At 46.0% G+C, this 13,283-nt stretch overlaps 1 protein-coding gene across 2 annotated transcripts; it reads right to left on the bottom strand.

The window, feature by feature from the left end:
• Positions 1–11,525: 11,525 nt before the first annotated feature.
• On the bottom strand, positions 11,526–13,028 carry LOC111151713 (C-C motif chemokine 2-like). Of its 2 annotated transcripts, XM_022509868.1 has the most exons (4): positions 12,894–12,969; positions 12,413–12,424; positions 12,036–12,135; positions 11,526–11,631 (listed from the first exon to the last, which is right to left on the bottom strand). In XM_022509868.1, exons 1-4 carry the CDS (start codon positions 12,967–12,969, stop codon positions 11,526–11,528), a joined length of 294 nt encoding a protein of 97 aa, XP_022365576.1. The 2 variants fall into 2 exon arrangements, with proteins under 2 accessions (XP_022365576.1, XP_022365577.1); XM_022509869.1 differs by lacking the exon at positions 12,413–12,424 and having other exon boundaries at positions 12,036–12,153; positions 12,894–13,028.
• Positions 13,029–13,283: the final 255 nt, after the last annotated feature.

The raw sequence follows: 13,283 nt of genomic DNA, 5'->3' as shown, positions 1-13,283 counted from the left end.
AAGCCACTGGCCGTTGTTGATGCCTCCATCAGTCTCCAGAGTCCCTCTCCCCTCCTTGGAGGTTGGGGGTCTGGGACTGAAAGTTCCAACCCTCTAATCACACGGTTGGCTCCTCTAGCAACGGGCTCATTCTTGGGTGTTTTCCAAAAGCCATCACATTAACATAACAAAAGGCCTCTTTAGCGCTCTCATTACCGGAAACTCTGAGGGTTTTAGGAGGTCTGTGCCAAAAATAAGGTTGAACCTCAAATATATATGTCTTATTATAAATCATAATATCCCAGTATTATTTACAGCCTCAAGACCAGCTGCAGCAGTGAGGAGGGGGCCTCATTCACCCTACTAGCCCTCCTCTTACAAGTTTCGTGAGAAGAAGAGTCCCATCAGATTCCCAGAGGAGTTTTCTAGGACCTATTGTATCACTGAGTGGGTGTGCACGCAGCACAAGGGCTGGGGAGTGGTGGATTCCCTGGTGGGCAGCCAGATCCTCCCACCCAGGATTGCTGTGCTCCTTCCCCAGCTACTGAGCGTGTGCGTGGGCAGCCAAATGCTCTGAACTGTTCCAACGGCCCTTGGTTGATGAGGGCTGTATTGCCTGGAGTCATGACCTTTTCCGGGAGCAGCTAGCCCCCCATGACAGATCGATACGGGGTATGAAAGCCTGGGTCTTCCTGCCCAGTTCTAAAGCTTCCTGTGGGATTGGCCAAGACCTGCATTGTGACTTCTACAACACACATTCTCTCTGTTGGGTCTTGCTTCTTTACTCTCCAGTAGTCTCTGCATGACAATTGCCATCAAAGGGTCTGCTCCCCCAGAGAAACCATTTGATGATATCCCTGGTTCTGGGTTGGGCATCTGTGTGCCATCAGAAGACTTTAAGACCCGCACCTCCCCCACCCTGCCAATACTTCATGCCCACACTTCCGTGCTCCAGGGGCAATGAAGCTGTGCCCACTTAAAAGAGAGTTAGGTTTAGGATTCCTTGAAAGAACAGATAAAGGGTTTGGCATCAGGGATGTGAGCAAATTCTATTTCGTTTTTTGCAAATGGAAGGTACTTTTCTTCCCATCTGCTCTCCGGTCTTGATTCCCTCTTCAAGACTTGTCTGGCAGAGCTGCTGACCCCAGTGAACTGTCGTGTGGTCACCCTGCTGGTGGTCTGTTGGTGTCTGCCTCCTGACGCTGGGAGGTGACTCCCTGATCCACGTTCGGGGCTGAAGTCCGCTAGGTAGCAGGAGAGGTCGGGAGGCTTGCTGCCCCTGAAAGGAACTCCAGTGATTTCTCTGAATGGGCGCCATTCCCTAGAACTACTCTGCTGGCTCCTGGCATCTGTACTTCTACCTGAGGCTCTCAAAGAGAAGCTTCTGAGAAAGGCTCAGTCAGAAAGAGGGTGGGCGTGCCAGGGACCTCGGCCTGCCTGACTTGGGAGCACGAGTACAGAACCTTTGCCCAGCCTTCCCTGCTCCAGTGGGTGGAGATAGTCATGTGTTCCAAGAAAAGCGCTCTCAGAGCAGATTTTGTGAGGTCCTTTGTCAGAGTTCTTAGTTCCCTCCCTGAAACTCAGTGATTCTCAAATGATGGACGGGGTTAGTCGAGGCCCAGGGTAACATAGTGAGAGACACAGGCTCTAGGGATAAAATGGAATTCCCCTGTCCCCCCGGTCAGTGTTCTTCCTAGTGCCTCATGCCGCCATTTACATCGCCTCGTGTCACAGCCACTACACATGGTGATCCAAGTTTGGCTTTGGTGTGAGTGGTGGCCCTTGGAGCTATGGAAAGCAGTGAGCCTGCTGGATGGAATGCAGGGGAGGGGGCCATCGGGCCTCCAGACTGAGAGCCTCAGACCATATGAGGTTACACCAATAGGGCACCTGTGACCCTTGCCTGCTAGGATGACCAGATGCTTTGGGAAGGTGTTAATTTACATATGTTGTCCCAGCATAATTATTAATTAATTTTAATTAATTAATAATTAATTATATATTATATAATATACATTATATATTTATATATTATATAACATTAGTTATAATTTTATTATAAAAAATTAATTTTATTCTCAAAACGGTCTTAATTGGGGGTGATTAAAATGACACGTTGCTATGACATGTTCATCTTACTTATTCCTATAAGAGTGGAGCACAAACTCCTCACCTTCCTAGACTGACTGACCTCAGCCTTCCTTCCCAGATTCCCCCACTGCCGCGCCTTGACCCTGACCCTAACACCTTCCCAATGGGCTTCCACCCAACTTGATGAACACATCACCTTCTAGGCCTTTGCTCAAGCTGTACCTGTGTCCTTCCTACCAAGCCAGAAATACCCTTTAAAAAACCCCTGCACTTGTCCATCCATCAAAACCTGGCTGAAGTCCCAGGATGTAGCCTCTCTCAGTGCCTGTAAAGCCTTAGTCTCTATAAACCTCTCGTCAAGGGCCATCTAGACTTCCTCTGATTTCCCAATGTTTGTATTGTCTGGTATTTGCGACTGGAGAGCAATCAGGGCGGAAGGTCAGGCATAGGGAGAACAACACAGGTTGCAGCAATAGGCTGGTGGAGAGGCTTGGGACAAGCGTGAGGTTGACCAAGAAAGGCTTTGTGATGGGGGTCCTTCTGAGTTGAGTGGCTCAAGTACTTGGGGTCTGGAAAACCGTTCTTGGGGGCCACAATCAGAAGGATGGAAAAAGTGTGTCTGCTCCTCTCAGACTTACCCTGGATCTCATTGAAGACCAGTTGGGCCAAAGGCCATTTATCAGGAACACAGTCCCTTCCGTTCACCCCACAACCATACCACTCACCCCTCCTTCCATCTTTCTCCCCCCACCAGCTCAATATAGATTCCCCACAAACATTACAAGTGTGAACCATGATGAAAAATATCTATTCCTTTATATTCTTAAAATAACATTTACTTTCATTTAATTTTATGAATCATATCCTTGGTTTATAAGAGCGGTGTTTTCTTAAAAAAACAAAACATCTTCATGGGGATGATCCTTGCCAGGACTTCTACAAGAGTCTAGGGAGGTAGGGAGATGAGGAGTCACATTACTCATACTTTGCAAGGGTTGAGTTGGGGCTCACAGAGCAGAAGGGACCTGACCCAAGCTTTATATTTTAAAAATGACTGATACTCGTGGCAAAGAAGTTTTAAGATGTCAGTAACTTAAATGCAGTATGTTTTATTAAAATGATTAAACAAAAGCTTTTCCTCTTGGAATGATGATGAGATGATCTCAGAATGAATCTTAGGAAGACCAGGGAAAATGAGTCAAGCATTTCTCAGGCTTTGGTTTAGTTTCAAGAAGGTAAATGTTTATGACTTTGATTGGGGTCTTGGGTCAAGTACCTCATGGCATCCTAGAAACACTTCTCCCTGGGGCCATTTCCCTTGGCCTGTTTGGTGGGAGAGAGGGGAAACAATTAGATGGATCCTCTTCAAAAGTTGTGTCCATCTAACTCTAAAAATTCCAGGACCATCTGCCGTGGGGCAAATGGGTTGCCATGGGAGAGGAGGAAGGGGACAGAGGAAGGAGGGGAAACTGGGGGTTAGCTGTCCCTCCTGATGACCCAGTAAAACCATCCTTGCTCATGACTCAAAGAAACTAGCATAAACTGAACAAGTCTCCAGGCAAGGAACTAGGAGTGAAGATTTCCTGTTGTGGAAATTCATGGATTGGATTACAGATGTCGAACGCTCAGAGTCCATAGTCCCAAGTAACTTTGACACAATCCTTGTATTTCTGCCCCTTGGAAATGAATTTGGGGATTGGGAGAGGGTGAGGTTTTTTCAACTTATATCACAGTTTTCTGCTGCTGGTTTCTTCTGTAGTTCTGTATGAGTGAAAGACTTCCTACTGGCCACATTAAAGCAGCGGATTTTTGGGCTAGAAGCTGAATCTGGGGGAGAACTTAATAGAAAGGATGAGCCACTAATGATATGTAGATACTTAAAAGCATGACTTTGTAAGAAAGGAAGGATATTTCAGAGACGGTAAGGAAATGTAAGAGGTGCAGGTAGACTCATCTGTTCTGAGGTCCTGTGTCTCTGCCTTCAATTCAATGTCCCCAGCTGGGACCCATCCCCACCAGCCAGGGTATGGGAAGATCTTGTCAATGCAAGAAGCTCTATTTCTGTCACTATGAGGAGCTATGTGGCTGTGTGATAGTCCCAGTACTGTTCACCAAATAGTCTTCATTCTCTGCTTTCTGGATAGTTGGTAGACTTTCATTTCTTGGTCGCTTTTGGTTGATTGGGACCATTAACTAGTTTTGACCAGTAAGTGAGGAGATAAAGTGGCAAGCATCATTTCTGAGCTAGAGTTTGAAATATCCCATGCAAAATCCCAAGAACATTCTTTTCCTTTATCACAATAAGCAGTGATATTCCCAAGAACAGCTGCTTCTCAATCAAGAATCCCAAGTCTAGGGGCTCCTAGGTGGCTCAGTGGATTAAAGCCTCTGCCTTCAGCTCAGGTCATGATCTCAAGGTCCTAGGATAGAGCCCCATATCAAGCCCTGCACCGGGCTCTCTGTTTCAGCAGGGAGCCTGCTTACCACACTCTCTCTCTGCCTGCCTCTCTGCCTACTTGTGATCTGTGTCTGTCAAATAACTAAAAATCTTAAAAAAAAAAAAAAAAAAAAGAATCCCGAGTCTATGAGGTTAAAGCTCTAGCCCATACATGATAGATATTTGGTACAGTGTTATTTGGTACTAACTTTTGTTGTTCTAAGCCACTGGTAATTTAGGATTGTTTGCTACCACAACATGCATTATCTCACTTGGATTGACACAGGTAATAAACCTAAGTCATCAGAGGATGGAGAAATGAGTCCTGAGCAGAATCAAACATGTCACCCTGAGATTCTTCTGAGACCTCATTCCCCTCCTCTCACCCCTGCTCCTGACGGTTTCCAGAAATGCCTGGGTTGCACTTGTGGGAGATGCGGGGTCTCCAGGTTTTTGGCTGCTGTGGTTGAGCAATTATGTTTCCTTGGTAGATATCATTTCACAGCTGCTGGGTGATTAGAGGGCCTTATCAGCAAGTGACTTTCCATTTTTGTGTTTTCCTTCCGGAACTTTGGATTTAATATGGACCTCAGATACCTCAGTGGGAATAAACAAACTGAATCTTAGATGTCCAAGTTCAGTAGCTGCCCCGTCCAGCTGCCTGGCTGTCTCCAAAAGTGGGGGTGGCTTCTTACTCAGAAGTGACCTAGGCCGGATCCACTACTTTCTCTGGTCTGTGTCTGAAATATGTGGGGCGTTGGTGGGGAATGACCGAGTGATGGGAAGGAAATGAGTTCCTCATTGTGAAAACAGAATCTTAGCTTTCTGAGTGTTTTCCAAAGAAGGATGAATGATCAGTGGAAAAGGATCCCAGGAATCAGGCTTTTTTTAATTTTTTTTGGCAACTGTGTTCTAGATTTCCTCTAATAATGTGAAGTTATACACAGAATTGAAAGAGATATTAATTTTAACTTTGTTCTAACCCTATCTGATTTTTTAAACTTTTTATTTATTATTAGAGAGAGAGGGAGCAGAGGGGTGAGCCCAGGGAATCTCAAACACACTGAGCTGAGCGTGGAGCCCAATATGGGGCTTGATCCTAGGGTCCTGGGATCCCAGCCTGAGTCAAAATCAGGAGTAGGGCACTCAACCAACTAGCCACCCAGGTGCCACTTAGCCTGATGCTAAAAAAAAAAAAAAGGAATAGAGAGACCTGGGGACCAGCGACATAATCCCTCAGGCAACATGGTGTGTTTTAGGCTGAGCCTGATTCTAGAACCTCTGTCTTGTGAACCCCCGTGTTGTGAAACTTTTACCACATCGTATCCCCTGGACCCCCTTTTCCCTTGTGCAAAATGGAACCAAGTAGGTTGTGCTACCTCTCTCTCTCTCTCTCAAGGGTCACTGAGACCACGTCTGCAGTTTCTTATTACTTTGGGAGGAAGATTACCCCAAATATATGTTAGCATAAAAATTCTAACCCTGGGGGCACCTAGGTGGCTCAGTGGGTTAAAGCCTCTGCCTTCGGCTCAGGTCATGATCTCAGGGTCCTGGGATCGAGCCCCGCATCAGGCTCTCTGCTCAGCAGGGAGCCTGCTTCCCCCTCTCTCTATGCCTGCCTCTCTGCCTACTTGTGATCTCTGTCAAATAAATAAATAAAATCTTTAAAAAAAAAAAATCCTAACCCTGAACAAACATCTCTGCAAAGAAGACATCCAGATGGCCAACAGACACATGAAAAAGTGCTCTACCTCACTCAGCATCAGGGAAATACAAATCAAAACCACAGTGAGATATCACCTCACACCAGTCAGAATGGCTAAAATTAATGAGTCAGGAAACGACAGATTTTGGAGAGGATGCGGAGAGAGGGGAACCCTCCTACACTGTTGGTGGGAATGCAAGCTGGTGCAGCCACTCTGGAAAACAGTATGGAGGTTCCTCAAAAAGTTGAAACTAGAGCTCCCCTATGACCCTGCAATCGCACTACTGGGTATTTACCCTAAAGATACAAATGTAGTGATCCAAAGGGGCACATGCACCCCAATGTTTATAGCAGCAATGTCCACGATACCCAAACTATGGAAAGAACCTAGATGTCCATCGACAGATGAATGGATAAAGAAAATGTAGTGTATATATATACAATGGAATACTATGCAGCCATCACCCGCCCGCCCCGAAATCTTGCCATTTGCAATGACATGGACGGAACTAGAGGGTATTATGCTGAGCAAAATAGTCAATCAGAGAAAGACAATTATCATATGCTCTCATTGATGTGAGGAATTTGAGAAACAAGGCAGAGGAACATCAGGGAAGGGAAGGAAGAATGAAACAAGATGAAACCAGAGAGGGAGACAAGCCATAAAAGACTGTTAATCTCGGGAAACAAACTGAGGATTGTTGGAGGGGAGGGGTAGGAGGGATGGGGTTGACTGGGTGATGGACACTGGGGAGGGTATGTGCTATGGTGAGCTCTGTGAATTGTGTAAGACTGATGATTCACAGACCCGTACCCCTGAAACAATTAGTACATTATATGTTAATAAAAAAATTCTAACCATGTGTCTAGCAATTAGCAAGTTCTCAGTAACGATGCCAACTTACTCAACGTACACAAGCAGTACATTGCTTCATTTCCTGAGGGTTCACTTATTTAAATACTCCAACAAACCTACAAAGTAGGAATTCTAATTAGGTTCATTTTAAAGATGAGACAACAAAGGCTTAGGGAAGGTAAGCAGCTTCCTCTTTCATGAAGTCACTTATAAAAGTGAAGCCTGCTTTTCAGAGCTCTCTTTTTAAAAATTTTCTTACTGCTTATCACATTATCCTGTATAATCCTCTTTGGGCAACCAACTTGAGTCCTTTGCACGACGATGAAAATGGGGACAGGATGGTGAAAGTATTTCCGGGCATCAGTTGGTCACAGCAACGCCAGCCTATGCTTCCACGACAAGCACGAAAATCTCAGCATCTCACTGCAAAAGGTATTTCTTTGTTGTTCATTTCACCACCTGACATTGGTCAGGCTGCTTGCCCAAGGCACTCTTTTCAAAGGAGTAACTCAGCGATCCAGCTGCTTATAAATGATAGCCAGCATCTGGGACATGGAAGCTCATGTTCCAGATGCTATCTGTGATTTACAAGCAGCTGGATTGCCCCATGTTCACTGAGGCAAGGGAGAGAAGGTTGATAGATTGTACAGGGGGCTTTAAAGAACCAGGCATGGAAGCAACTTCTACCACATGTGTCTTAAGTCATCCTATGGCTCCAAGTGCAAGGAAGGCTGAGAAATGAAGAGGAATACATGAAGACTTGGTAAGAACTAATAGTTTCTGTGCAGTCTGTCCTTTGCTCACTGCTTCTTAAAATAGCTTAATGCAATCAACCAATCCCCAAGAGAGACCAACCCAAAGTCCTATAAAATCATTGCACCAAAATAAATGCCCAGGATCTCTGGATGGCAAGTGGTCCTCTCTGTCAGGTGAGGGCATGGATCTACTTTGTTCAGTGACCTCTGAATTTGCCCCTGACATAATATATCAAGTTTGAGGAGGACAGGTACTTGGAACCAACACCTTCATTGGTGGAGGGCAAGATGGCACACCAGTGGTCAGTGCTCTGTAGAGACCCTGAAGTCCTTCAGGCAAATGTTGTCTAAGTCCCTTACCTTCGGTTAGTCGTGATTCTGCAATCTGGGGAAGCTCTTTTGTCTTTTTGATCCTGGGTCCTGGTTGTTTTTGTGAGGTCCTTCCTTCTACATTATTCCTCTTGGCCACCTCTGAAGTGGTCATGGAAGGAGCATATTCTCCTACAGGGCTCTGCAGCCTTGGAAGATGGCTTGCTTGAAGTTTGTTTTCCTTTTGAATGGTCAATGGCTATGCGTTTTTAGTGCAGGATTTCATGGTTTTATTGGCAATATAGTCTAGTTCTCTTGAGAAATTAGCAGGCTTCTGATCTCTTTCCACCCAGCCAGATCTATCTGCCAGTAGTCACAGCCCATTTCTTTCTAGGTACATTTCTCAAATTATTTTTCTGCCTTTTCCTCTCTCCTCCTTCCTCTTAATGAGGCTTGAAATGGCAGGGTGACAACTTCAATCTGATTTTTGCCTTTAGTCACTGGTCCAACTCAGATTTTTTTCCTGGATTTTTGTTACTGAAATCTTTTTACTTTTTTCTTCTTAAATTAAGCCTTTTCTTAGTGTTTGGGACCTACAAATGACTACAGATGGCTTTTCCAAGAATGTAAGATTCTGTTTCATTGTTGCTTTAAAACAAGTCAATGCTTTCTTGAGTTCATCTCTTTCTCTCAACACCCTGACCAATGCAAAAAAAATCAACCAATGCATTACTAATGCATATTTTAAAAACTCTCTCCTTGGGGCTGTAATTTCAGCAGAGGACCCGACAGCTCTGACACTTTGTAACAAGATTCTCCATCGTTTCAACCTGAGATAGTTTCCTCACTGTCTGCTGCCAAATGTCAAGTCAATGCTACACATTTTAGGTTTCTACTGGCTACACACGATCATGACACCAATTCCTCTATTAATTGGGGTTAAGCTAAGCTCCCAACTTCATGGCTTAATATAACAAAGGATTATTTCTTTCACCTGTCACAGAGTAGGGTAAGCCATGTGGCTCTCTTCCAGTGGCTTAAGGACATGGGATGCCTCTATCCGAAGGCTGAGATAATTTGGAGCACGTTGACTCCAAGGTCAGCATGACAGAGGAAGAGAAGCCCAGAAGAATGAGCTGTCATGGGAAAATGGCTTACATCATTTTGGTCCTCACTTGGTTGGTTAGAATCCAGTCATATGGCCCTAAATAAATGCAAGGTAGGCTGGAAAATGCTGAAGAGCACATGAGCATGAGGTGGGCATTTACAACTTCAGCTCTTTCAAAGCTGGTGCATGTCCAATGGCCAAATCTAGGAGGTGGGAAAGTTCAGACCAAAGTCACTCTTCATGTCTAAGCCAGAGGCACAGATCAGGCCCAGAGACTGCACTGATCTGAAGGAGAACATCAGGGTGTACCCTTCACACTTCTGGAGACAGGGCTGGAAACCAGTTAAAAAGTTGGAAGGGGCACTTTGTCCACCCAACACTCTGTATTAGAATTTTTGGTGATGGTACTTGGAAATCTAAATTTTCATTAATGTCTAAGAGATGTTGATGCCAATATGAGACCATAAATCTCCATGGATGGGGGCCCAGTCAGGAAAAATAACTTGCCCTAATTTACTAGGCACATTGGTTTTACACCCAGACTGATTTTTGAGTCCCATTAAACTCCATGCCCAGTTGTGGATCAGCTTCTGTTCCTGGTTGTGGTTTCGAATTTCTCTTTAATGCCCTGTGTCCAAAGAGGCCCAATGAGGACAATGAGTTCAGAATTCCTTGAAAATGAATAGACAGTCTTGACAGGGAGAGTGTAATCAGATTCCTTTAGGCCTTGGGCACATGGAACCCGTCTCTTCTTGCTCGTCCTACGACCTGACACTGCTTGGTATTTGCCTGGACCACAGGGCTTGCTGTGTTTCATGGCACTAGAGTATCCCTCTTTAGCCTGGTCGGGCTACTGTTGTTCCCGACTGGCATTTGAGATGTTTGGGGTTGAGGACTATGGGGAGGTGGGGAGGAAAGGGCTGTTGGACCTGGCCTGAGCATCCACGAGTCACCTATGAATTGTCTGCTTGCCACCAAAGTGTCTGATTTCTCCTGACACCTTGAAATTTCTACAGGAGTTTTGAGCAACCCTCTCTCTCCAAGAAGCTCAGCTTGAAGTTATCAAGGGTTTTTTAGCATGTTGCCTTGTCATGCCCTCCTTGCTCATACCCTTCTGACCCTCCTTGCTCTCCCTCAACATATAAAGATAGAGATCTTTCTATGACACATGGTTCCCAGATGTGGAAGGGAACGTCTGAGGTCCTCTGTTGAGTCCCTCCTTGGTTCCTCAATGCAGGTGATACTTGCATTATTCTAGATTCAAGGGTTAGAAAAAAGAAAACCAGCCAGCTGTAAGACTAAGGCAACAGCTGAGGGGAGAGGCTCTTGGGAAGGATGTGGGATGGTGAGGAAGGAAATAATTTTGGAAAGGAAGAAGGTATTTGAATGAATGGCTGAAGCTGATGTCAGTTAGAGCTGTGGAGTTGGCCAAACCTGGCCCTAGGCAACCTGACTCCTTGCTGTGCAGGGTAGCCCAGCCTGGGGACAAGCCCAGAGTCCATCCTATGCTCATTCCCCCAGAACACAAGCTCCGCTTTCTGAAACCAGCCCTTCTCTCCCTGGTACTCCCACCAGCTTTATCTTGTCCTTTAAAAAGGTATCAAAGTAGGGACGCCTGGGTGGCTCAGTTGGTTAAGCAGCTCCCTTCGGCTCAGGTCATGATCCCAGCATCCTGGGATCGAGTCCCGCATCGGGCTCCTTGCTCGGCAGAGAGCCTGCTTCTCCCTCTGCCTCTGCCTGCCACTCTGTCTGCCTGTGCTTGATCTCTCTCTCTCTCTGACAAATAAATAAACAAAATCTTAAAAAAAAAATAAAAAGGCATCAAAGTCAAGTTTTATCCAAAAATATATTTTATGTAAAAATTCAAGAGTTGTACATATAAAAATAATCATTTCTAGAATAATCTTATGGTTTCATAGGGACATCTCCTCTTAAAATTTAGTATATGTATATTTGCTTTGATTCGTGCAAAGATCTACACAACGTTACAATGAGGTAGAGAGGAAGGGAGAGTCCCGCAGTTTTTGGTGGGCTGAAGTTATGGGATATGTCCAAGGGTTTACATTTAAAATACATTCAATTCCAGAGCACATTAAATTAAAATATTATCAACTTAGAAGACATAAAGAATTACTTAAGAAAAAACTATGATTCACATTATTACACAAATCTCATATTCTTTAAAATTATAATAGAACAATCTCAGAAGGTATGTTGGAAAAGATAAGGAACATAAATGAATTGTTTCCTGGGTACTGCCTTGGCTTCATTGTGGGCATGAATGTTCACGGCTTTCGGGTTTGGGTTTTCTTGTCCAGGTACTCCATGAGATCCCAGACCCACTTCTGCTTGGGGTCGGCACAGACGTCCCTGGCCAGTTTGGTCTTGAAGCTGTGGGAAGAGAGGGCAGTTAGACAGAGTGCACTGAAGATTCAACCTGGGAGTGTAACTCACTCTGTGGGAAATTGGCCTGTCCCATTAGCCTGGGGTGATGTGGGAGGATGATGGAAGGAACTCAGGGGAAGTAGCTACTTTTGCTTCCCCTGGGGGAAACCAGCCCGTGTCCTGGATGAAGGAACCGACATCTGAACTAACAGCTAGACAGGGAGCTGGGAATGGGAAGTCTCTATGTTCTCCAATTACCTTTTCCCACAAAAAATTTCTGGGATTGGATTACAGCTGGTCTAAGCATCTAGGGGTTAAATTCCAACTCGTCTTAATAATAACTCTATCCACTGCCTGGGAGCAGAACTCAAGGTCAAGGGTTGAGCGCGGGTGATCATGGCATCACTCACATCACAGCTTCCCGGGGACAGTAGCTGCTGGTGATTCTTCTGTAGCTCTTCAGCTTCTGGATGCGGATCTTCTTAGTGGCAAATCTATAGCAACAGGTGGCTGAGCTATTAATGCCGTCTGTTGAAACAACAACAAGGGTTATTTAGGGTGTGTGCTGGGACTTCCTATTTGTAACGTAGGGAACGGTAAGGAGGAGAGTCGAAGGAAAGGGATCCTGGCCACTCTAAGTGCTGTGTCTCTGGTCTGAACCTCTCAGTCTCATCGGCACGGACCGTGAAATGGAAGGATACCACCGCTAACTGCGAGGGGAAGAGGAAGTGGCAACAACTCTGGGTGTTGTTAGAGGGGCTCATAGGATAGCCCAATTCCTTAGGACGGGGTTCCGCAGCTGTGGGTCCCCCTCTGGTCTCTGAGCAATCTAGGCCTGGTTGTGAGTTTCCCTGATCCCCGATGCCTCTGCGGAGCCCTGTGTCTGGATGCTGGACTGAGCAAAGCACAGTCCAGATTCTGGGTCTCCTCCTTTCCCCTCTACCACCTCTGGAAATACCCTGCGCACCCTCCACCAGAGTCCCCCTCTTTTTGATCACCCCAGTTCCCCCCAAACATGGCTACAAGGAGCAGGGGCACTGAGGGGATGATGGTAGAGCTGGAGACCTGGAAGGACTGGATTTGGGGTCCATGGCTGGAATTCCCGGGAGCAACCGAGTGATCAGTTTCACTCCTTGTCCTTCTCTGACTCTCCTGATTTCGGAAAGCAGTCATGGACGGGAGACTGTGGGTGGTCCTCCTGCTCTGGTGGCCCATGAGAACCCAGAGGTGTGGTGATGAGCTTCGGGGGGAAAGCGAGAGGGGCTTACCTGGCTGGGCGAGCACCTGGGGGCAGAAGGCAGCAGCTATGAGCAGCAGGCAGAGAAGTGTGGCGGAGACCTTCATGTCGGCAGGGAGCAGGGAGCTTGGGCGTGAGAGCTGGAGGTTTCTGGATTGGTCTTAGCCTCTCTGCTCCTCTGGTGGCTCTGCCCTCCTTTTATAGGAGCAGACAGGAATAGAAAGAAAGTGAGTGGGTGATAGGCAGGACTTCATTTGGAATGAATCATAGGACAGAATGGTACATGTGCTGACCCATTGCTCTGCCCTGGGAAAGATGCTAGAAAATGAGAGAGAAGGCATGATTGATGTTGGCCTGCCTTCCACCGGATTCAGGGCTGGTATGCGAGGTGTGGGCTATGCCCAGGTGGCGTGTGACCTAT

The sequence above is a fragment of the Enhydra lutris genome, unplaced genomic scaffold (genome assembly GCF_002288905.1).
Source record: "Enhydra lutris kenyoni isolate GAN:26980312 unplaced genomic scaffold, ASM228890v2 scaffoldscaffold26, whole genome shotgun sequence".
NCBI lineage: Eukaryota > Metazoa > Chordata > Mammalia > Carnivora > Mustelidae > Enhydra > Enhydra lutris.
The sequence above is the reverse complement of the archived record's forward strand: the minus strand, read 5'-3'. Positions and strand labels throughout refer to the sequence as shown.

Coding starts and splice junctions, on each gene's coding strand:
- LOC111151713 (XM_022509869.1), bottom strand. CDS start 12,969: ATGAAGGTCTCCGCCACACTTCTCTGCCTGCTGCTCATAGCTGCTGCC. Junction 12,154..12,893: donor CCAGGTGCTCGCCCAGCCAG/GTAAGCCCCTCT, acceptor TTGTTTCAACAG/ACGGCATTAATAGCTCAGCC. Junction 11,632..12,035: donor TGTCCCCGGGAAGCTGTGAT/GTGAGTGATGCC, acceptor CTCTTCCCACAG/CTTCAAGACCAAACTGGCCA.